Below are 25,701 nucleotides of genomic sequence, written 5' to 3'. Positions count from 1 at the left end.
GATAGCGACTCCGAAAACAAGAGACTAAGCTGTCTCAAATTACATAATGTACTTGCCAAAGATGATTACCAGACCATTTGGGTTACCCTCATGATAGCAGGGTCTCCAGTTAAAATGGAGCTCGATACAGGATCAGCTCTGATCGTAATAAATCGACGGGATTACGAGAGGCTATTTCTGCATATACCTTTAAAAGACACATCCATTATCTTAAAAACATATACGGGGCAGAAAGTATACCCCAAAGGAAAAATAAGGGGGCCTGTTGTATACAACGGCAAGGAAATACAAAAGTTGTATTTATACATTATACAAGATGGTGGCCCACCGCTGTTAGGACGTGAATGGATCAGGAAAATACGTTTAGACTGGCACTCCATTCAGGCACTGACGGTGACCAGTAAGAAAAAAAATGATGATGACATCATACCTGAATGATTAAAAGACATCTTGGCCAACGCCAAAGAAGTGTTTCAAGAGAAACTAGGAACCTTGAAAGGCATCACCGCCTCAATAAAAGTGGAAGATGCAGCAATTCCCAAGTTTTTTAAAGCAAGACCAGTGCCATATGCAATTCATCCAGCAGTCGAGGCAGAGCTGGAGAATTTGGACAATGCAGGCGTATTATCCAAAATAGATTGGAGCGAGTGGGCAACACCCATCGTTCCAGTCATGAAGAAAGCATTGAATAATAATAAATCTGAAGAACAGAGAAAAATTCGCATCTGTGGAGACTTCAAGGTGACGGTAAACCCGGTCCTTCACATGGTACAGTATCCTCTTCCGAGGATAGAAGATATTTTCGCCTCACTATCCGGAGGGAAACGTTTCACCAAAATTGACTTGGCACAGGCATATCTACAGATGGAGGTTGAAGAGGCCTCTAAAAAATATCTCACGATAAATACACACAAAGGTCTGTACCAGTACAATCGACTAGTTTTCGGAGTAGCATCCGCTCCAGCTATCTGGCAAAGAGATATGGAGCAAGTCCTCCAAGGGATTCCGGGTACTCAATGCTACCTGCACGACATCCTTGTAACAGGAGAAAACGACAATGAGCACCTTGCCAATTTGGAGCAGGTGCTCACTAGGCTGAGAGAACGGGGCCTACGAGCAAATCGCCCCAAGTGCGAATTTTTCCGAAATCAAATATCATATTGTGGCCACATAGTAAATAAGGAAGGGTTGCATAAGTCACCTGAAAAAATTGAAGCGGTCATAAAAGCCCCAGCACCTGAAAATGTTTCACAATTAAGGTCGTTCCTGGGATTAATAAATTACTATCATAAATTTTTACCGAACTTATCAACTCTTCTACACCCTCTTAATGAACTGCTACAAACAGGAGTAATTTGGAAATGGAACGAAGACTGTAAACGTGCCTTCCATAAATGCAAAGACTTAATCACATCCGAAGAAGTTTTGGCTCATTACAACCCATCACTGCCAATCAGACTGGCGTGCGATGCATCCCCTTATGGCATAGGAGCGGTATTATCGCATAAATTCCCTGATGGCTCGGAACGGCCGATAGCTTTTGCATCACGCTCATTGAACTCAGCTGAGCGTAACTATGCCCAAATCGACAGGGAAGCACGCAGCCTGGTATGGGGAGTGAAGAAATTCAACCATTACCTACACGGACAAAAATTTACCTTATTGACTGACCATCAACCCCTCATCTCCATATTCAACCCTAAAAAGGGTGTTCCCATTATGACAGCGCAAAGGCTACAGAGGTGGTCCCTTTTTCTTCGGGCACACCAATACAACATAGAATACAAAGGATCAAAACAGCATGGGAATGCTGACGGTTTATCGCGCCTACCATTGCCAACGGTAGAAGAAGCACCTACAGTAGACCCAGTGGAGATGTTCCACTCTACCATAGTGGAATGTCTACCAGTAACAAATTCTGCCATTGAAAGGGAGACGAGAAATGACCCGACTCTCTCACGGGTCTACGATTTAACAGTGAAGGGATGGCCAGCACATGGCAAACCACTGTTGCCAGCATTCTCGCAAAGAAGAGAACAGCTATCAGTGTGCCGAGGAACCTTGATGTGTGGATCCAGAGTGGTGATTCCACCCAAACTCCAGGATAAAGTGCTAAAGGAGCTTCACGAGGGGCATCTGGGTGGAGTGAAAATGAAGAACCTAGCCAGGGCGTTTGTATGGTGGCCAGGTATCAATGGAGACATCGAAGAAATGACCAAGAGCTGCCTAGGATGCCAGAAGGTCCAAAACGCTCCACCACAAGCCCCTCTACATCCATGGGAGTGGCCCTCATCTCCCTGGCAAAGGGTACACATCGACTTTGCTGGTCCATTTATGGACTCAATGTTCTTAATCGCGGTTGATGCACACTCCAAGTGGCCGGAGGTAATAAAGATGTCCTCCACCACCACAGAAAAAACCATCACAGTATTAAGGACCATATTTGCCAGGAATGGGCTGCCAGAACAGATCTGTTCTGATAATGGACCGCAATTTGTGTCCGAAGAATTCAGGAAGTTCTTAAAAAACAATGGGGTTAAGCACTACATGTCCGCCCCATGCCATCCCGCCACCAATGGATTGGCTGAAAGGTTTGTCCAGACCTTCAAGAAGGCCATAAAGGCCATGGGTAATGAAGACATAAAACTTCAGCACAAGGTGGATAACTTCTTGTTTGCATACAGGAATGCAACACATATGGTTACCAACCAAACTCCCGCCATGATGTTCTTCAATAGAAACCTAAGATGCCGGCTGGATTTGGCCAAGCCCAACATCAGAAGGGACGTGGAGAACCGACAGTTTCAAGGCATGAATGAAAGGCCAACTAGAACCTTCCAGATAGGTCAACAAGTTTTGGCCCGGGACTACCGTACCGAGAAATGGCAGCCTGGAACTATCTGCACACGACTAGGACCACTGATGTATACCGTGGACATCGGAGAAAGCATAATAAGGCGCCATGCTGACCAAATCATAGAGTCATCCGAAAAGGGACAACCTACACCACAACTCTATACGCCTAACGATGAAGTAGAGATACCCATATCTACCTCCGATCCGGTGATACTGGAACCCGATGAACCCGACACTGGCATTCAAGCTGAATCAGCCTTGCCAAAAGAACCTACTACACCACCAGAAACTACTACACCACCGAGGCGTTATCCGGACCGAGTCAGGAAGCCTCCAGAGAGACTGACTTATAATTAATTAACTACAGCAATGTGTATATTATTTTTCTTATAACATGTAATTAATAATTACTTAAAATATGATGTACTGGTTAGCTAAAAGGGGAGGAATTGTAGTGTATGTGCCTTTAAGAGCCCCATGTGTGCTGTAGTGCCGGTAATGGCCACTCAGGCTATATAAGCCTGTATATTGTGTTATATCCGTTAGTACCCCTCCAGACTTTGCTTAGTAAACACCTATGAACCAACTCCTGTCTTCAGTGTCTCTATCAACACACGGACTCTACATATGCTATGGAATCTCTACACTCACTCCTTCATTCTCACTCAACCGCCACTTGTCGCCCTCATTGCAGGAAAAGAGAGCTCACAATAAGCGAGAAAGAGCGAGGACAGGAAGAGAGTCACCCTCAGTAGCCCACCTCACCCCCTGGGAGGAGGCGGTCCTGCAGATCGTAGGAATGGAGGAAGATGTGCAAGTGGGGGACAGACAGATGGGTGCATCACAGCAAGCTGGTGACAGAATAGTTTTCCATCTCTCTCATTGACATTGCATGAGTCGCTGATAATGATTCTGAAGTTCTAACAGATGGACTTATGATCATCTGCAATATGCAATGTGCATGCAACCTTGGCATCACATCTCTGACTCTTTCCTTTACTCCCCCACAGGACCATCGCAAGCAGCCATCCCCACTAGCCAGGAGGAAGAGCCTGAGCATCCAGACACCTCAGAGGAAGCTGCAACCTCTGAGGGCGCAGCGTCAGCAGAATTCAGCGCACCCAACACCAACGCAGACACTCACATCTCGGTGGGACCTTCGGGACATAGAGTAGTGTTGGCACCTGGTGTATCACAGCTCACAAGTGAGCATCAGCAGATTGTGGAGACAGGGACAGCAGTGGAGAGTGCTAGTCAGAGGGCGCAGGACTCTGCCAGCTCGGCTCAGCTGCATGTCGACCCTCTGCCTCTGGGTCCATCCATAAGATCAGCGGTGCTGGAACTCCAGGAACAGATGCAGGAGTCTCTGGCAGGTTTTGTCTCCAGGGTCGATGCGAGTGTGGAGCGAATGGAGGAGTCCATAGCAAACATGAGCAGAGCCTTTGTGGAGTAATTGGCCCATCAACGCATCACCATGGAAAGGATGGCAGCCTCCATGGAAGAGATAAGTCACCAGAGTGCAGAAAACATGGTGAGTGTTCATAATAGAATGACATCTCTTGAGGAGCGATGGGCATCTATTGAACAGAGAAACCAGACCTTCATGGAAGTCCTTCTGAGTAGGACTGCCAGTGCAGATATGGGTCCCCATGGCCCCCTGATGTGCAGCAAGGTGCTCTCAAGCCACTTCCAAGCGCTGGCCCCTTCTGGTCTGTGCAGCTTCAGGTGGGTGAGCAGCAGTCTGGTGCTCCTGTTGCTGCTGCTGTTGTTCCTGGTTCTGCTGGTGACGCGGCTGGTGTTCGAGCTCATCTAATGCCCAGAAGGGAAGGAAATAAATGGCTCCCATGCTTCTGGTATATGCCTGCATTGAGGAAGCGCTGAGTGAAGGTGGCGAGAGGGCTTTCCCAGGAGGTCACACTGGAGATGGGTGTGAGACTCCAACATTCCACAATTGTGGTTAAGCCTTCTAAAAGTTGCCCCAGACCTGAGGCCACTAAGTCCTGCCACCTGCAAATGATGGCTGTTCAAATCTCCTCTTTAATGGTTGACCTGCAGTTGATAGTCAGCAATCGAATAGTGCTCCCGCCAAGTTTCACATTCGTGATTCCCACCAGGCGTTTTTTACGTGGGAAAAGGGTTAAAGTTGCAAGGACCTGTTAAAATAGGATTATAGAGGCCATTTATTGGTAATTAAGGGCCTTAACAACCAGTCCCGCCTGTTGGATGCGGGATGGAGTCGGGACCATCAGACACGCCTGAGTTAACATTGCTCGGAGTCGGGAACCAGGCGGGGGGGGGGGTCCCGCCCGCGGTGGGGGGTCCCGCCCGCCAGTTTTTGCGATTTTAACCCCCCACCCGCCTCCAAACCCGACTCCATGGCTCAATGAAAATCGAGGCCTTTATTTCCGGTCCATCTTTGTCCTTTTCCATGACTACCTTAAATCTCACCGAACTAAGGTCACTGTCACCAAAATGCTCTCCGACTGACACTTCCACCACTTGCTCGGCTACATTCCCTAGAATTAGTTCCAGTACCACCCCCCTCTCTTGTAGGACTTTCTACATGCTGGCTCAAAAAGCTCTCCCGGATGCACTTTAAGAATTCCACACCCTCTAAGCCTTTCACACTCTGACTATCCCAGTTAATATTGGGGAAGTTGAAATCCCCTACTATTATTACCCTATTACTTCTACACTTCTCTGAGATTTGCCTACATATCTGTTCCTCTATCTCCCCCTGACTGTTTGGGGGCCTATAGTTCACTCCCAGCAAAGTGCTTGCCCCCTTTTTGTTTTTAAGTTCTACCCATATGGCCTAATTTATGGAACCTGCTTTCATCCCTCCTTACAGCAGTATCACAGAAATCACAGAAACCCCACAGTGCAGATAGAGGCCATTTCGGCCCATCGAGCCTGCACTGACACATATCCCACCCGATCCCCGTAACCCCTACACCAACACATATCCCACCCTATCCCTGTAACCCCACGTATTTAATCCCCCTAACACTAAGGGTTAATTTATCATAGCCAATCAACCTAACCCGCACATCTTTGGACTGTGGGAGGAAACCGGAGCACTCGGAGGAAACCCACGCAAACACGGGGAGAATGTGCAAACTCCACACAGACAGTCACCCGAGGCCGGATTCGAACCCGGGTCCCTGGCGCTGTGAGGCAACAGTGCTAACCACTATGCCACCGTGCTGACTTCTTGACTAATATTGCGACACCCCATCCTCTTTTACACCCCCCACTGTCTCGCCTGAAGATTCTATACCCCGGAATATTGAACTGCCAGTCCTGCCCCTCCCTCAACCATTTCTCTGTGATAGCAACAATATCCCATGTATTCATCAACAACTTCAATTCATCTGCCTTACTCGCAAGACTCCTTGCATTAAAATAAATGCCATCCAGCCTTGCCATACTCCCTTGTGCCGTTACATATTTGCTCTGCCTTCCAGGTTGACTTGTTTTTTCCTCTATATTTGGCTGTGCATCACCCCCTACTATAGCTCCACTCCATATCCCATCCCCCTGCCAAGTTAGTTTAAACCTCCCACGCCAACAGTACTAGCAAACCTCCCCGCAAGGATGTTGGTCTCATTCCGGTGCAACCCATCCGACTTGTACAGGTCCCACCTTCCCCAGAAGCAGACCCAGTGATCCAGGAAATTAAAGCCCTCCCTCCTGCACCAACTCTTTAGTGACATTTACAAAACCCATTGTCAGCAGGGGTAGGGGTTGGTGAGAAAGTGATGTGTATCCTGCAGATGAGGAGGTAGACAAGCTTGCAAGCCTTTATCAGTGGGCATTCTGGTGCTATCGGAATGGGTACTCTTCAAAGAAGCTGTAGAAAGGTGAAGACAGGAGAGTTTTAGGACCCACACATAACGATATAGACTGTGAGGACAAAGTGTATTGAGGTGCACACAACAATCACCCTTTCCTTGGTGAGAAGCATCGGCAGTCAGTGCCCTACATTGCTCCTTCCTAGTGACCCTCTTTTGGCATTGTCTCCATGTGTGCTGGAACATACGGCCACCATCAATTCCTCGGGAATTTGCTGCCACGTGTAGCTTCAAGCTGTTTTTCAGATTTTCCTGCCTGAGGAGGAGTACAGCACCACCCTCCACCTCTCGGAGCATGCAGCAGCACTTCCGTGCTCATCTCATCAAACTGAGATAGTGCTGATACTATCTTATCCTGCTGGAGAAGTAGGAAAACAGTATCAAGAGATGGAACATGAAAAACAGCAGAAGCCCATACAGAAAGAAAGACTTGCATTTATATAGTGCTTTTCACAACCACAGAACGTTCCAAAGCGCTTAACAGCCAATAAAGTACTTTTGAAGTGTAGTCACTGTTGTAATGTAGGAAACACGGAAACCAATTTCGGCACAGCAAACTCCCACAAACAGCAATTAGATAATGACCAAATAATCTGTTTTAGTGATGTTGGTTGTGGGATAAATATTAGCCAGGACGCCAAGTCGAACTCCCCTGCTGTTTTTCGAATAGTGCCATGGGATCTTTTACAACCACCTGAGAGAGCACATGGGGCCTCAGTTTAACGTTTCATCCAAAAGGCGGCACCACTGACAGTGCTGCATTCCCTCAGTACTGCACTAGAGTGTGAACCTAGGTTTTACGCTCATTCCACAGGATTGGGGCTTTAACCAACAGCCTTCTGACTCTGAGGCGAGAGTGCTTTTTTGTAATTGGATTTATTCAATATTAAAAACTTTTACAACATTGTGATCATTCCATTGTACCATACAATCACTCTTCACCAGTTTCCAGCAACAGAAACAAGGTCATGACTAAAACATAAACAACCTCAACACCATTCTGTAAAGTCTGTGGGTTGTGCAGTTAATAAATACACAGACTTCAGAAGTAACAAACAAACAGGTCTTTACTATTCGAAGGTCCGGGCGAATCTGCCCCAGAAATCCTGCTACAACACTTATATACTGGTGTGGTCACTATCGGTATTACAGTATACAGAAGCCAAACAAATAGTGCCACACCTAAAGTAGTTCTCTTAAAGGTGAACGGTTACATTCAATAGTTCCCTTAAAGGTAGACGGGTACATACACTACAATCCTCCCTTTTTAGCTTATTACTTACAGAGTCTCCGTTAAACATACATATCTTCAACTTCCTATAAACAAATTACAGATATAATCTCGGTGGAGTCAATGTCATATAAAACAATTTACAGATATAATCTCGGTGGGAACAGTTCACAGGTTCAGTCTCTGCGGAAACAGTTCATAGATTCAGTCTCTGATCTTGACTCGTTCCGAACAACATTTCTTTGGTGTAGCCGGTCCACCTGGCTAGCGTGACTCCTCCATAGCCTTTTTCTTGACGTAACAGCTTGAACTTTCGTCCTGTTGAACCAGCAGTGCGGACTTTTACAACCAACTGGCTGTCTTGACATTTTCCAGTTTTTCAACTAATTTAGCTCCTTTCGTAGTGTCCCGCCTGAGATGGTAGAAGTGCTAATATTTTAGACAGTTATTATCTTCTGCTTCTTCTTTTTCTTTTCTGCCTTTTTGAAACTCTCGGAGCTCCTTTCTCGGCTGCCAGCTGTAGCGCCACCAACTCTCTATGTTCCTTAGACCTTAAGTGCTTCCTCCGGATTTCAGCACTTTGGGAGTTTTCATCACAAGCTGGGCAGACCACATCCTCGTAATATTCAGTGTCACTCAACAGGTCATGGTAATATTCGGGTTCGTCCTGAGTTAGGCCAGCGAGAGAGACTTCTTCTTCCTCCTCACCCGTCTGGACGTTAGCTGACGGTGGTTCCTTCCCTAGACATCTTTCTTGAAAAGACTTCTTCATGCATTCATATTCATCCCGCTCTTCCTGGGTTGTCTGCCATTCCTTCACTACTGACCTCATTTGTGAGTTCAATACCTTCCCTTCCACCGGGGATTGCGGTATCAGGCTATTTAATCCTTCTACTGAAGCAGCTGTTTCAACATTCTTCTGTTCACATTCACGTGATTCAACGAACTCTTCATAGAGTAAACTGTAACACAAAATCTGTGTTGCCACCTCAGTTATTTCCGTAACTTTTGGGAGCTCTGAATTCCTTCCCTTTGCAGATTGAAGCTCGTGTTCCCATTGTGGAGTCTTGTCTCTCAGCATGTGAAGGAGTTGGCTGACCGTTAACTCTTCCACGGGGACTCTGTGGATCAGAGTCTTCACCATTTCATCCACCTTACCCTCCAATGCTTTCACCTTCCTTTCCTCTTGTACTTTGGTTTCAAGCGCTCGAAGAAGTTGCGCCTTGATGCTCCCAAGCTCATGTTCAGAGCCCATTCTTACAGTCTCTGTGTTTCTTACAGTTTCCTTCCCTTCGACTGAAAGGATTCCCAGTTGACTCTGCTCTTCAAGTCGTTGAACCTCGGTCATTGCCACCTCATATTTGTCTTGGGTTTCCTTCCATATTTTTATGAGTTCTTGGACATCTTGTCTTTCATGTTCTGCCATGTCTTTCACCTCTAAATTCTCATCTATGGATGGAACTTCTACCGATGAGTCTGTCTTGGCCTTGAGCTCATCAAGAATTTCCTGCAGCCTTTGGACTTCTTGCTCATGTTCAACCTTTAGTTGTTCATATGCTTCTACTGAAACTAGCTTTTCGGAGGTTGCCGAGTTAATCCCCTCCAGAATTGTAGCCTGGGCCTGTTCATACTGTTCTTTCAACTTCTCACACTCTGCTTGTAAGGAGTCGTAGAGAAGAACTGGAATAAAATCCCGGCTTCCTGAAGATTCCTCTTCATTTGCTTCTTTCGCAATTTCCTGTTGGAGTTCAGCCAAGGCTGCTATGCTATCTGCCTCTTGAAGTCTCACTGCCATCAAATCTTCTTTATTATTGCAGTCTATCTCAGTCATTTTCCGTTTATTTTCATTTAACTGAGTGATAAGCTCCTCTTGCAACATGGCCACATTATTCACATCAGGTAAAGAAGCGTTTCTCTTTTCCATGTCCAAGATTTTTTTCTGCATCTCTTTAAGTGCACACTGCGATTCAGCTTCTCTTAACCTTGCCTGCACTAGCTCCATCTCCAATTGCAGAACAAAATCCTCAGTGTAGCGTGGTTTGCCTTTATGCTGTATCTCTAGATCATGCAAATATTCTAACTCCTGAACATCATAAGGGAGGTGTGATCGGTAATTGGTCACGATGGCTCTATGGTCGCTCTCTGCTTGAGCCAGCAGGTTCTGTTGTCTTTCCAGACTCTCCCATTCGGTGTCATAGAACTTTTTCATTGTTTTCATCTCTTGTACGAGACGGTAACTTAATTGTTCGAATTGTTGTCGTACTTTGAAATAACGTTGAGTTCGAGCTCGGTGTTCCTCCATAATGCATATGTCTGTGACTTGAACAGACTCAGAATTCTCTGTCTTTATGCACGCCATCGTTTTTCCAACCTTAGTCAGTGAGTTCATGCTAACCTTGTTTTTCATACGTGGGCTGGACTTATCGTCTTCCGGCTCAGAGTCTGAGCTGCTTGTCTGCACCGAGTCCTCACTCGTCATTGCTTGTAGGTAGTGCCATTCCATGTCTATTTTCTTGATCCACTCCCGTCCTAGAAGTGGTGGTCCTCCCTCATGTAGTACATACAAGTTCATTCTTGGGTGTTCTTTACCCCTATCTCTCACCTTGACTCTTATTTTTCCCATGGGGTATACTTTATGCCCCGTGTATGTCTGCAATACGAACTTGGTATATCTTAAGGGTATGTGTGAGAATAGCCGGTGGTAATCCCCTCGATTTATGACTGATACAGCTGATCCAGTGTCCAACTCCATTTTCACTTGGACTCTAGCTATTTTTAGCATGACCCAGATATTTTGTAGGTCAGCTTCCTTACTCACATGGTGGATACTCAGACTACCCAGCTCCTGGCCATTTGGATCTGAGTCTGGATTCTGTTCGTCTGAACTCTGCTCAGCCCCCTTGTATACCTTGTTGTACTTTTCTTGTGATGGCTTCCTTTGGTTGTTGGTCTTCTTCCCTGACCGGCATACCTTAGCGATGTGACCCAGTTTGCCACATTTCCTACATTCTTGGTTCTTAAACCAGCATTGATTCTGGTCGTGTGTTGTCTTCCCACAACGATAGCATTTTGTTGTACTCGAGGTAATTTGGTCCACCCCGAGCGCCGCCGCCTTTAGTTACATTTCCGCCGTTCCTTTCACGGCGGCTTCGTGTGATGCGGCTATAAGGACAGCCCTGTCAAGTGTAAGGTCGTTCTCTTCGAGTAGGCGTTTTTGCGTCCCTTCCTTGGACAATCCGCCTACGAACTTGTCTCGCAGTGCCTCTGTCAGATTCCCTCCGAACTGGCAGTATTTCGCTAGCCTACGCAGTTCGACCAAGTATTCTGCGTTGTTTTCGTCTTTCCGTTGCGTCCTTGCATAGAATTTGAATCGTTCAGCCAACATCAACGGTGTGGGGTTCAAGTGGTCCTTCAGAACAACCACAATCTCTTCGAAAGACTGATTCGCCGGTTTAGCTGGTGCTAGTAAATCCTTCAAGAGCCCGTATGTCTTTGCGCCCATCGAGTTTAACAATGTTATCGCCTTATCGTCTTTCTCTATTTTGTTGGCTTCACAATAGATCTCGATGCGTTCCACGTACGTGGCCCAGTCTTCTATCTCAGAATTAAAATCATTAATATTCCCTCGCTTAGGCATCTTTCTTCCCTTGGGAGCAGCACCAGTATTTCTTTAAGTATTCTTATTTATTTGTTTGTTTCTAAGATGGCGGTTTTCCCGCGAAATCGGCGGTTTCCCGCTCTTTCCTTCTCTCCCCGCCCACTTCAATGGCGGTATGTCAATCAAGATGGCGGTTTTCCCGCGAAAATGGCGGTTTCCCGCTTCTGGCGTCTTCTCCGCCTAATGGCGGCTTCCCGCGTTTCTTCCCGGTGGAAGGGGTACGCTTCCCCCACAGCGGACAGGTTCAGCCGCTGGCTGGCTACCGCACAGCTCCCCTTACTCGGCTATGTCTTTTCCTCCCGCCCGCACGGCTCTACCGGCGCTGGGTACACCCCGTTAACGGAGGACAGTTCAGCCGCTGGACTGGCTCTCGCGCAGTCTCTCTCTCCGTACCCGGCTCTGTCGCTCTCTCACCCGCACGTTCGGTGCTACCGGCCCTGGGTACCCCGTTGGTGGAGAACAGCTCAGCCGCTGGACTGGCTCTTGCGCAGTCTCTCACCCCGTTTTCGGCTGTGTCTCTCACCCACTCCCGCACGTTCGGTTTTGCCGGCTCTGAGTACCCCGTTGGTGGAGAACAGCTCAGCCGCTGGACTGGCTCCTCGCAGTCTCTCTCTCCGCACCCGGCTCTCACCCGCACGGTTCCCGTTCGCCTCCCCAGCCCTCTCGCAGACCGGTGTTTCCCTCCCCGGCTGCGGCTGGGTTTCTCTTCCTGCTCGCAGGCTCAGCGCTTCGTGGCTGCGGTCGCTGCCCGGAGTTTTCCCCCGATCGCGGTCCGGCTGTCACCCGACGCCGTTGGACCCGACTTTTGGCCGGCACAGCTCCCCCTCGACCGAGGTCGAGTGCTCTGCCCTTATCCTCCGGATACTTCTACACCTTCCCCTACTCACAGTCTCTTCGGCCGCCTTGTTTCTTGCTGGTCGGCTCACTCCGCACCGTGGCAGAAGGGTAGTCAGTGCCTGTTGCTGATACAGCTTTTGTTGTTAGTCTTCCTGATTTCTGTCGTTGCAGCCTCGTGTTTTCTTTTGGTAGCACGACGAGGGCGGTTGTCTCTCTTCGACGCTCTTCGTTGCTTTTGGTAGTCTTGCCGCAGGGTACGATCGGACTCGTCACCACTGTAAAGTCTGTGGGTTGTGCAGTTAATAAATACACAGACTTCAGAAGTAACAAACAAACAGGTCTTTACTATTCGAAGGTCCGGGCGAATCTGCCCCAGAAATCCTGCTACAACACTTATATACTGGTGTGGTCACTATCGGTATTACAGTATACAGAAGCCAAACAAATAGTGCCACACCTAAAGTAGTTCTCTTAAAGGTGAACGGTTACATTCAATAGTTCCCTTAAAGGTAGACGGGTACATACACTACACATTCCACCACTCCGCATGGCCATTTCTTCACCACATATTAGCATCAAAAACTAAAGTTTAATTTGTCTCCCGTGACATATATTAATAGATTGTACTTTAAAAACTGATCAAAAATGCTATCCTTAAATTACATTCTGAATAAAACATTCACAGAGCCTTAGAATTTTTTTTTAATTCGTTCCTGAGATGTGGGCGTCGCTGGCAAGGCCAGCATTTATTGCCCACCCCTAATTGCCCCTGAGAAGGTGGTGGTAAGCCGCCTTCTTAAACTGCTGCAGTCCTTCTGCTGAAGGTACTCCCACAGTGCTGTTCAGGAGGAAATTCCAGGATTCTGACCCAGCAATGATGAAGGAACGGCAATATATTTCCAACTCAGGATGGTGTGTAAATTGGAGGGGAACTTGCAGGTGATGGTGTTCCCATGTGCCTGCTGCCCTTGTCCTTCTAGGCAGAAGAGGTCGCGGGTTTGGGAGGTACTGCCGAAGAAGCCTTGGTGAGTTGCTGCAGTGCATCTTGTAGATGGTACACACTGCAGCCATGGTACGCCGTGGTGGAGGGAGTGAATGTTTAAAGTGGTGGATGGGGTGCCAATCAAGCAGGCTGCTTTGTCTTGGATGGTGTCGAGCTCCTTGAGTGTTGTTGGAGCTGCACTCATCCAGGCAAGTGGAGAGTATTCCACCACACACCTGACTTGTGCCTTGTAGATGGTGGAAAGGCTTTGGGGAGTCAGGAGGTGAGACACTCACCGCAGAATACACAGCTCTTGTTGCCACAACGGCCCAGAAATTCAGGTCGGGGCTTCCTGCGGGTACAAGCCCCCGACCTGCACTTACCTAGCGCGCCAGCCGTTGAGCTGTGGGCCCGCATGGAATTCCGATCCGGGGCCTGCTCCAGCTGCCGGCACGCAGTGCTTGCGTATCCCAGGGGCGCAGTTAGTTCGATGCATCCCCTGGGATCTCGTGGGCCATGGGGAGCTAATCGAAGCAGGGAATGCTCCATTCATAAGATTGACAGGAAGAGCTGTCAAAACTTATAAATACTACGGCCCCAAAACATCACTAAATCTTAAAATAATTTTTTTTTAAATCACATTTTTAAAATAAACTACAAATTACATGAAATAACTATTTTAAACGATAATTTAAATTTTTGAAAAAATTATTTTATTTTCTAACGGGGCTAAAAATAAACTTACCTTGCTTTAAAGTATTTAAAAATAATAAACCTGTGGAAAAAATGTTTTAATTTTAATTAATTCACCACTTACCTTGTAAAAAGCAGGCCTTACGTCTGCTTTTTATATGTGTAGCTTCTGGAGACACCCTCCAGGGAAAACCTGCAAAAAAAAATTAAGTTCGATGTGCACGCGCAGCCTCTCCTGAGCACGCGTTCGACCTCTGAACCCCTGCTTTCAGGGGAACGGAAGTGCCGGTTTCCCGCGCATGCGCAGTGCATGCAGGAAACTGGCACTTCCATTGAATTACAGGTGAGTACCCCATGCGTACTCACCCGTGGAGACCCGAATTTCTGGGCCAATATTTATGTGGCTGGTCAAGTAAAGTTTCTGGTCAATGGTGACCCCCAGGATATTGATGGTGGGGGTTTTGGCGATGGTAATGCCATTGAATGTCAAGGGGTGATGGTTAGACTCTCGCTTGTTGGAGATAGTCATTGCCTGGCACTTTTGAATGTCATCAAGGTCTTGCTGCATTTGGGCATGCACTGCTTCATTATCTGAGGAGTTGCGAATGGAACTGAACACTGTGCAATCATCAGTAAACATCCCACTTCTGACCTTATGATGGAGGGAAGGTCACTGATGAAGCAGCTGAAGATGGTTGAGCCCAGGACACTGCCCTGAGGAACTCCTGCAGCGATGTCCTGGGGCAGAGATGACTGACCTCCAACAGCTACTACCATCTTCCTTTGTGCTAGGTATGACTCCAGCCAATGCAGATTCCCCCCCCCACCCGATTCCCACTGACTTCAATTTTACTAGGGCTCCTTGATGCCACACTTGGTCAAATGCTGCCTTGATGACAAGAGCAGTCACTCTCACCTCACCTCTGAAATTCAGCTCTTTTGTCCACGTTTGGTCCAAGGCTGTAATGAGGTCTGGAGCCAAGTGGTCCTGGTGGAACCCAAACTGACCATCCATGTGCAGGTTATTGGTGCATACGTCTATATTTAAAACGTCTGTTAGGTTTATTCTCCTCCCCTTATAAAACAGCATTCCTTCATTGCACATTCCTTTGTTGCACAATCACAAATCTAGCCACACTGAACATTAAATTAATCATCATCCGTGAGACTCGGGCAAGAGGCGAGTGCTACCATTGAGCCACAGCTGACACCTACATCCTGGTGAAGTTTTCAATCAATACATTTGAACCATTTTATACAAAACCATCAATGAACCGAGGAAAACTTGCTCGACAATCATTTTATTCATTATTGGGATATGGGCGTCGCTAGCAAGGCCAGCATTTATTGCACATCCCTAATTGCCCTTGAGAAGTTGATGGTGAGCTGCCCTCTTGAACCAGTGCAGTCTGTGTGGTGAAGGTACTCCACAGTGCTGTTAGGTAAGGAGTTACAGGATTTTCACTCACTGATGATGAAGGAATGGTAATATATTTCCAAGCCGGAATGCTGTATGGCTTGAAGTGGAACTTGGAAATGGTGGTGTTCCCATGCACCTGCTTCTAGGTGGTAGAGGCTGTGGGTTTGGGAGGTGCTGTTGAAAAAGCCTTGACGAGTTGCTGCAGTGCAACTTGTGGATAATATACTCTGCATTGGGGAGAGCGGTACCTGAGTTTTCAGAGTCTGATGGATAGAGTGAGCATGGATGGCCCTGATGGTTTTTTCACATCTTTCGTTTTAATGTACATATCTGTAAACAACACTTAAGGTGGTGTGACATGGTGAATATAAAATATCTTACAAATGTTTTATAGTATTGGGCCCTGCTACGGGGGCCCCCAGGACAGGAAATTTGGGCAGTCCCGGGCTTGCACATGTAAAGGAACTTTGGGTGTGCTGTGGGAGCATTTGGTTCAAATTCTGAGCAGTTTAGTTTCAATTTAAAGTTGGAATCTTCATTGTCGGGCAAATCGGGTCATGTTTATGTAGAATATGTTAACCAATTTGTGTTTAAAATAAATGTAAGAATTTTATATAATAACATAAATACAGATTATATTATGACAAGGACTGAAGTGTGATAAATAAGTAACATATTTGGACAAATGGTGTAATTATTGCAGCTACGACTTGCCACACCCTCCATCAGCGTGACGTGTCACAGCAGTGGTGCAAAGTCAATGGGGTGATTTTGACTTTGTGCGATAGTGTAAAACCGGTGAGAGTGAATCGGCGGCCCGTTTACATCTCTTTCAATTTTTATTCCCCGTTTGACACTAATGCACAAAGTTAAACTCTACCCTAATGAGTGAATTCCTGTTTTTATTATCCGGTCCAGTGCTAACTGCCTGTTTATTTTACAGCCTGGAGTCCAATCTACGTGATGTACTGATGAACATGGACTTTCCCGAGGACAGTAAAACCTTTGTAACTCTGAATATCAAGGCTACTGTGGTCAAAGTGGATCAGGAAAGCAATTTCCATTTAATTGTTTCTGCCAATTTCTCTTGGGTAAGTGTTTCCATGAGGTGATGATTAAAAGTGCTGGAGAAAGAAAATGTTACACTGTCTGTCTGGTGATAACATTTCTAGACCAGTTACCCCATGGGTAGGAATCACTCAACACTTTGACTGGAACCTCAACAGAAGACTCCATCTGATCATTTATAACTGGATCATTTCTAACAAAGAACAATCGTTAGAAGAAAAGTGCTGAGATGAGCTCTGACCCTACAAGGCCTTTTTGAGGTGATACCACAACTTGCCTGTATATAAGCACCACTAATGTAGGAGAATGACCTGAGGCGCTTCACAGAGTAATAAAGAAACAAATGGACATTGAGCGAAAGGTGATATTAGGGGGGGTGACAAAAAGCTTGGTCAAAGAGGTGGGTTTTAAGGAGACTTTTAAAGGAATCAAGGGAAGTTGAAGGCTTAGGGAGGGAATGTCAGAGTGTAGAGTCCAAGTGGCTGAAGACACGGCAGCCATTAATGGGGTGACGTGAGGGGAGTTCATGAGGCCAGAGTTAGAGGAATGGAGAGTTCAAGAAAGGGGTTGTAGGGCTGGAGGAGATTACAGAGATGGGGAGGGCTGTGGCCATGGAGGGATTTAAACACAAAGATGAGAAATTAAAATGTAATGTTGCAAGGAGTGGGTGCAACATCTTGGAGCAAATGTAGGTCAGTGAGGATGAGTGATGGTCGAGGTGGACTTGGTGTGGGACAGCATACGGGCAGTAGAGTTTGGATGCTTACAGAGAGTAGAGGATTGAACTGATTGCGTCTGGCAGTGAAAAAGGCATATAGGATGGTTTCAGCAGCACATAGGCTGAGGTTGCGTCAAAGGTTGATAATGTTAAGGAGGTTTTTGTAATGGAGCTGATATGGGGTCAGAAGCTCAGTTCATGGTTGAACAGGCTGCTGAAGTTGTGAACAGTCTGGTTCAGTCTGAGACAGTGGCCGGGGAAGTGGATGGAGTTGATGGTGAGGATATGAAGTTTTTGGCAGGGCTGAAAATGGTTGTTGAATTCTGGTAGAGTCCAGAGGATGGTGGTGGGTGAGGTGAGCAATCCTTCAATAGGTGGACTGAGAAACACTTTAGTGAGAAGAGGCCTGGTGCGAATTGTTAAGCTGCTTTATTTTACAGATAGCAAGTTAACATACAAGTAACAGGAATGCGATTTTACAACGCTGTTTTGACTGAGAGCCACTTCGACTACTTTGAAGATGCTGTTTCTGAGCATTGAAAGGTATTTGTGAAACTTGCTGAGAATTTAAAGGGAGCTCTGGATAGTGAAATAATGGATTTCTCTCTGGCGATTCCATTGTTCCTGAGCTTTGAGGAGGATGATGATGAGGACATGGAGGAGGAAAGGTTGGAAACTAAGAGTGCAGCAGCATTTACGAAGGCAACACCCGACTTGCTGGTTTCCATATCACAGGGTCTACAGACTATGGAGGACCTGTCTGGAGTTTTCCTACAGGCAGTGTCTGAGAAGGCTGCGCTTTTCCCTCTGACACCATCACAGAGATATGCCAGCTGTTAAAACCTGACTTGTGACTCTTTCCACCAGGGCACTGCCTTTCCACCAGGGCACTGCCTTGTCTGTGATGGTAACAACAGCAATTAATTTTTATGCACCAGGTTGTTTCCAGGTGGCCTCTGGTGACATTAGTCACAGCAGTTAGTCAGCAATTCATCACTGCATTTGACAAGCCACATATGCCCTGTTCAAGAACACATCTAAATTCCTTCTGTTCCACATTGATCCAGCTAAGGAGTGAGAGAGAGAGAATCCAGGATACCCACACTCGATACCTGCACTCAACCCCTGCACTGCATATGTCTTGCTAGACTGCTTATCCGATATCCAGTCCTAGATGGGCCTCAATTTTTTCTGGTTAAACATTAGGAAGACTGAGCCATTGTCTTCAGCCCTCATCACAAACTCTATACCCTTGCTACCGATCGCCTCCCCTTCCATAGCCAGCCTCAAGCTGAACCAATCTCGGTATCCTATTCAACCTTGATCTGAGCTTCCGGCCACATGTGCTCTCCAGCAAAAAGATCATGTACATCCGCCTCTTTATCGTCACCCACATCCACCCCTGCTGCTTGAAACCAACATCTATGCCTTATTGCTTCCTGACTTGATTATTCCAGCACTCTCTTGGCTGGCTTCCCATCTTCCACTCTCCATAAATGTCAGCTCATCCAAAACTCTGCTGCCCGTATCCTGTTCCACACCAGGCACAGCTCACCTATCACCCCTGCTGTACAAACCGACATTGGTTCCCAGAGCCCCAATGCCTCTGATTTAGAATTTGCATCCACCTGTTTAAATCTCTTCATGGCCTCTCCTTATAATAAATCCAACCAATCTTCCCTTTTAAGCTGTGCACGCTGCAACTCCTGCGCAGCCGGCTCACCGGCTTTCGAATAGGAAAAACCGTGCATGCGCGGTATGTTAAATGGGCCGCGCACCCAAAAGAAAAGTTACAGTGAACATTGAATCTGACCTTGACACCTGATGGGTAGCGATGAGATTCTTTATTGAGGTGGTCAAACCAAGTACATATTAAGACAATTACAATGCTCGAGCAATAGTTATAAGACCAGAACGATATTACTCCATTCCCTTCTTGAGTAGAGTTGTAAATCGACCGTTATTCTCTTCTCCTCTGTAGCTTTACCTCTACTACTGACCTCTGACAATCACCTGTATTTATACTGGTCTTGTAATCGGTACCAGCCTGACTCTTGCACATGGAGCCTCAAAATGTGAAGTTGTTTTTCCAACATAACCAGTTCAGGGAAGATGAGGTTGATTGTTATTGTCAGCTTGATGAGTTTAGACTGGAGGGCCAAGGCTGATCAGCCATGAGCAGCTTATCACAACAGGCTAAATTCTTTAAGAGACAGGACATTGTCCGGAGCTACGGTGACTAAGGTAAGGCTGGTCGACCATGAGCAGCTTATCTCAACAAAGAATTCTTACTATATTTTTTGAAAGACATTATCTAGGACTACAGTAGATAAGCTGAGCAGAGGTTATTTCAAAATTTTAGTTTATGTACACCAATCTTCATGGGCTCTTGCTCGAATCTTCCTTGACCTGGTGTTAGGAAAATTGATGGGACTGAAGGCCGATAAATCCCCAGGGCCTGATGGTCTACATCCCAGGGTACTTAAGGAAGTGGCCCTAGAGATAGTAGATGCATTGCTGGTCATCTTTCAGAACTCGATAGACTCTGGAACAGTACCCATGGATTGGAGGGTAGCTAATGTTACCCCTCTATTCAAAAAAGGTGGTAGAGAAAAAGCGGGGAATTATAGACCGGTAAGCCTGACATCGGTAGTGGGGAAAATGCTGGAGTCTATTATAAAAGATGTAATAGCAGAGCACTTGGAAAGCAGTGACAGGATCGGACAAAGTCAACATGGATTTACGAAAGGTAAATCATGCTTGACTAATCTACTGGAATTTTTTGAGGATGTAACTGGTAAAATAGATAAGGGAGAACCAGTGGATGTGGTGTATTTGGACTTTCGGAAGGCTTTCGATAAGGTCCCACATAAGAGAATAGCGTGCAAAATTAAGGCACATGGGATTGGGGGCAAGGTATTGACTTGGATAGAGAACTGGTTGGCAGGCAGAAAGCAAAGAGTTGGAATAAACGGGTCATTTTCCGAGTGGCAGGCAGTGACTAGTGGGGTACCGCAAGGATCGGTCCTAGGACCCCAGCTGTTCACAATATATATTAATGATCTGGACGAGGGAATGGGATGTAATATCTCCAAATTTGCAGACGACACAAAGTTGGGTGGGAGGGTAAGCTGTGAGGAGGATGTCGTGAAACTCCAGTACGATTTGGACAGGTTGGGTGATTGGGCAGAAACATGGCAAATGCACTATAATGTGGATAAATGTGAGGTTATCCACTTTGGTGGCAAAAACAGGAAGGCAGATTATTATTTGAATGGCAATAGATTGGGAGAAGGGGAAGTGCAAAGAGACCTGGGTGTTATTGTGCACCAGTCGCTGAAGGTAAGCATGCAGGTGCAGCAGGCGGTTAAGAAGGCAAATGGTATGTTGGCCTTCGTAGCAAGAGGGTTCGAGTACAGGAACAAGGATGTCTTGCTACAGTTGTACAGGGCCTTGGTGAGACCGCACCTTGTGTATTGTGTGCAGTTTTGGTCACCTTACCTGAGGAAGAACATTCTTGCCATGGAGGGAGTGCAGCGAAGATTCACCAGGCTGATACCTGGGATGGCAGGAATGACGTATGAGGAGAGATTGTGTCGATTGGGCTTATACTCACTGGAGTTTAGAAGATTGAGAGGGGATCTCATCGAAACCTATAAAATTCTGTCAGGTCTGGACAGACTAGATGCAGGAAGGATGTTTATGATGGCCGGGGAGTCCAGAACCAGGGGTCATAGTCTAAGGATAAGGGGTAAGCCATTTAGGACTGAAATGAGGAGGAACTTCTTCACCCAGAGAGTGGTGCACCTGTGGAATTCTCTGCCACAGAGGGCGGTGGAGGCCAGTTCATTAAATATATTCAAGAAAGAGTTGGATATATTTCTTGAGGCTAGAGGGATCAAGGGATATGGGGAGAAGGCAGGGACAGGGTACTGAATTTGGATGATCAGCCATGATCTCATTGAATGGCGAGCAGGCTCAAAGGGCCGAATGGCCTACTCCTGCTCCTATCTTCTATGTTTCTATGTTTCTATGACCTGTCCATTCTTACAACCCCTAACTATCTCTAACCTACTCCATCCCTACAACTCTCCCCAACCTCTCCATCCTTCTGACTCTGTTTTTTAGTGTATCTCCCCACCCCGATCCTGCCATTAGCGGCTGTGCCTTCACCCGTATCAGCGCCATGCTCTGGAATTCTTTCCCTTAAATCCCTCCACTTCCCTCTCTCCCCGCAATACCCTCCTTAAAACCCACTTCTTTGACCAAGTTTTTGGTCACCACTCCTAGTATCTCCTCCTTCAGCTTGGTGTCAATTTTTCTCTGATTATGCCTCCATTAAGCACCTTAGGTCATCTTCCTACATTAAAGGCACTATATAAATGCAAGTTGTTGTTGAATTGCCAGATATGTTCCTGTTCAGTACCATCTTGTCCCTTCATTGTGCCTGACTACTACCGCTACCTCTTTCCAGGGTGACTACTGCTTCTGCCTAAAACTCTTCACTCATGAGCTAGGGTGCTCTTCAAGACATTTAAGGAAGCAATGATCTCGGCCACTCTGGAAGTGAAAACTGCCTTTAGAGCCTCTTCTTGACATCTTGAAGCTGCGTTGATCTCCTGGACTGCCACAGTCATCAGGCTGTTTCTCATGTCATGACGCACCTCCTACATTGTACAGCTGGTGCAGGTTGTGGACTCCTCCAACTGCACCACATGAGAGGAGACCATCTCCACTTTGTGCAGATGACATCTATGTTCCCAAATCATAAATCGATTAAAGACCGGGCTCCTGGGATCTTGGTCCCTGGGCTCCTCAGCAAGGCCAGCCGTTTCTGCCTCCTGTGGAAAGAGATGTCTGTTTCCCCTCATTCCCTCCCAGCTCCTCCTGCTCACTGGTGCCTGGTGATTCACCCAGTGATATCCCCTCTGTCTCAGTGGTACCTCATCCTGAGTCGGTGTATCTGGGATGGTGCTTGAATAAATACGGTGCCATTGTGGAGTGCTAGAATCATGGGGAAGGGAGTGTTCCTCTGGAGATGCCAGGCTGCTCGTCAGATGCAGCTTGACAGTCTCATCCAGTTCACTCTTTCTATCCATTTTTTAAAAAAGTTTTAAATTTTGTAGCTATGAAATTCCATACAGTGAGTTGGGCCTCATCTGCTCCAATGAGACATGAGCTGCACCCACTGATGGCCTGGAGAGATATTTACACATGAACTTCTTGTGTTGGTTCATGTACCTACCCATTGGAGCAGTGATTGATGTAAACCCATGTAAAATGTGTGTAATCTGCTGGAGTGCATGAAATTAGAGTGCAGCCTTTAAATGCTAGTTCTGGCTAAAGATTGCTCCAGCAGACTGGGGGAGCAACAGATAAGTAAGAAACAGTGCTTGGCTCACTCAGTTAACAGTCACCTGGCTTAACTGCATCTCTTTTGACTGTTTTTGGACAACATTAAAAGAATCTCTAAAACAGAACAACCTGGCCGAGGCAGGTAAACAAGGGACCAAGGCAAGGTATAGAGGCTGACTGACATCATAATTTCACTGAATCCGACCTGAAAAACCTCCTCAATAAAATAGAATAGAGAAGAGACAGTGCAGGGTGTCCGTGACAGGAAAACTAGCAAAAAGGTCACTCGTGCCATGAGGAGGGAGGTGGCACTGACAATGAGTGGCAGAGTGACCTGAGCAGAGCAGGCAAGGTAACACACTTGTGCTTTTCTTACTTAGCCTTGTGTTCCAGCGCACTCTTTGCCATCTAAAAGTAACAGCTGGACAACTAACCCTCACAGTGCACTCTGCTTAAGGGGGGAATAACTTTGGATCTTATAGGGTGGCTATCCATCTCCCCTAACAGTAACTACTTGCGTACGTAACCTAGAACCCTTTCCTTCACTTTAGCAGGGTAACACCGTCACATCTCTTGCTTCAGTTCTCCCCTGCCACGTTGTACAACTTTGCTTCAAATGCTAAATCGGGCAGTGTGGCACCAACAGGAGATTCAGCCAAATATAACTGAGCATACAGACCAGAAGGTCTCAGGTTCAATTCCAGGTGTGTGCTGAGCAATGTTCCCTCTACATTTTTTTCGTCCGCGGGCCGCTTTAAGGGGCTGCGTGGGCCAATCAAAATAATGCACATGTGCGTTTTTTCTATTCAAAAGCCAGCTCACCAGCTGCACGGGACCTGCAGAGAACTGCGCAGGACCGGCAGAGCGGCAGAGAGCAGTGTGGGACCGCAGAGAGCTGCGTGGGACCCGCAAAGAGATGCATGGGACCTTCAGAGAGCTGCGTGGGACTGGCAGGGAGCTGCGTGGGACCTGCAAAGAGATGCATGGGACCTTCAGAGAGCTGCACGGGACCTGCAGGGAGCTGCGTGGGACCCGCAAAGAGATGCATGGGACCTTCAGAGAGCTGCGCGGGACCTGCAGGGAGCTGCGCGAGACCCGCAAAGAGATGCATGGGACCTTCAGAGAGCTGCGCAGGACCGCAGAGAGCTGCGCGTGACCCACAAAGAGATGCATGGGACCTTCAGAGAGCTGCACAGGACCGCAGAGAGCTGCGTGTGACTCGCAAAGAGATGCATGGGACCTTCAGAGAGCTGTGCGGGACTGCAGAGAGCTGTGCGGGACCTGCAGGGAGCTGCGCGGGACCGCAGAGAGCTGCGGAGAACCTGCAGGGAGCTGCGCGGGACCGCAGAGAGCTGTGCGGGACCTGCAGGGAGCTGCGCGGGACCGCAGAGAGCTGCGGGGGACCTGCAGGGAGCTGCGCGGGACCGCAGAGAGCTGCACGGCCGTGCAGCTAATAGGAAAGATTGGCGCTGAGTTAGTTGACTTGTGCCGAGATGCCAGATTGGATTCTGTAACTCGACTCAATGCTGGAGGAGGAGCACTGACCAAAGCTCCTGCTCTTGATGAGCATCCAAAAGCACATGTGTGGATGTCGCATAAGGATAGGATAGGGTTTAACTGTGAAGGCCCCCAAGGTAAAATAGACTGCTAACACTTCTTGTCCAGGCTCACCCAATGAAGAATAAGCACTTAGTTGAGGTATTAGGGTTTTGCGAGTAGAACAGTACTCCAACATTGTCAGGAGGTTAGAAAACTAATCAGATAACAAATAATCAGACTACATTCTGAAGATCCGCAGTATGAGATTTATATCCCACTCTTGGTATGCACCATAACTCACACAAGGCTTTGGTTGTGATTTTTCCACAGCCACTAATGGGATATGAACCCGAACTGATCGGTTTTCAGAATGTCTCCCTTCCATTTTCTAACCCTATGGATGTTGCAATTAATTGTCAGACATGGCTCAGTGGTAGCACTCTCAACTCTGAGTGAGACGGTTATAGGTTCAAGCCCCTCGCTAGAGACGGCTCGATTTTGCCAGGCCCGAGGAGGCGGGATTGGAGGCGTGTGCGGTGTTAAAATCGCAAAAAATGGCGGGCGGCTCTGATCCCGCCTCCAGCCTGCCTCCGAGCAATTTTCCCAGAATCGGGGTTTCAGACCCCATTTCCATCCCGCCTCCAAGAGGCGGGATAGACCCTTAAGGCCTTTAACAACCAGTTAATTGCCTCTGTAATCCCATTTTGAGAGGCCTTTCTGATTTTAACACTTTCCCCCCGTCCTGCACATCTCCTCTGGAACACGCCAGTGAATCCTGGTGGCCTCACAAGTGGACTGCTTACTAACAGCTGCAGCTCCACCATTAAAATGGAGTTTTCAGCAATCATCATTTGCAGGTGGCAGAACTTTGTTGTCTCAGGTCTGGGGGAACTTTTAGCAGGCATACCTATTGTTGTGGAAGTTTGGAGCCTGACACCCATCTCCAGTGTGATCTCCTGGGAAACCCCTCTCCCCACCTTGACTGAGCACTTCCTCAACTGAGGCATATACCTGCAGCATGGGAACCATTTATTTCCTTTCCTCCTGGACATCAGATTCGGACGAAGACCAGCCGTGGCAGCAGCAGAACCATGAACAACAACAGCACCAACAGTAGCAGCAACAGGAGCGCCAAGCTGTTGCTCACCCACCTGAAGCTGCACAGGCCAGAAGGCGCCAGAGTGCAACCACATTGCTGCCCGTCATGCAAGGGACGCACTCATGTTGGCCAGATTTGCTTAGCCTGCACAATCAAACACTTTTGCCTCGCACCTTCTTACCAGAGCATCGACAATGGACCTGCGGATTCCTATCACTCTGACCACCATACTAACAATTGCAAGTCACTCTAAGCACTCTATGTGGAAGTCCCATTTGCGAAATGACACAGGCCACAACTTCAACAGTTTGCCATCAGAATTTTTTATCACAACAAGCAACTGATGGCATTTCAAAAATAAACACAACATAACACCCAAGTGACTACCCTT

At 47.2% G+C, this 25,701-nt stretch overlaps 2 protein-coding genes across 2 annotated transcripts in view; one reads left to right on the top strand and one right to left on the bottom strand.

Moving 5' to 3' along the window:
- The window catches only part of LOC147116322 (adhesion G protein-coupled receptor G5-like), a 793,199-nt gene that overhangs the window by 555,917 nt on the left and 211,581 nt on the right, over positions 1–25,701 (bottom strand). The window lies entirely within an intron of this gene.
- Positions 1–25,701, top strand: part of LOC147116323 (uncharacterized) — a 135,478-nt gene that overhangs the window by 46,434 nt on the left and 63,343 nt on the right. Inside the window, exon 4 of the mRNA XM_085989549.1 lies at positions 16,475–16,622. Coding sequence (XP_085845675.1) covers positions 16,475–16,622 — 148 coding nt within the window. The remainder of the gene's footprint in view (positions 1–16,474; positions 16,623–25,701) is intronic.

Source organism: Somniosus microcephalus, chromosome 6 (assembly GCF_052327205.1).
Source record: "Somniosus microcephalus isolate GS21.2 chromosome 6, FLI_Smic_1.0, whole genome shotgun sequence".
NCBI lineage: Eukaryota > Metazoa > Chordata > Chondrichthyes > Squaliformes > Somniosidae > Somniosus > Somniosus microcephalus.
The sequence above is the reverse complement of the archived record's forward strand: the minus strand, read 5'-3'. Positions and strand labels throughout refer to the sequence as shown.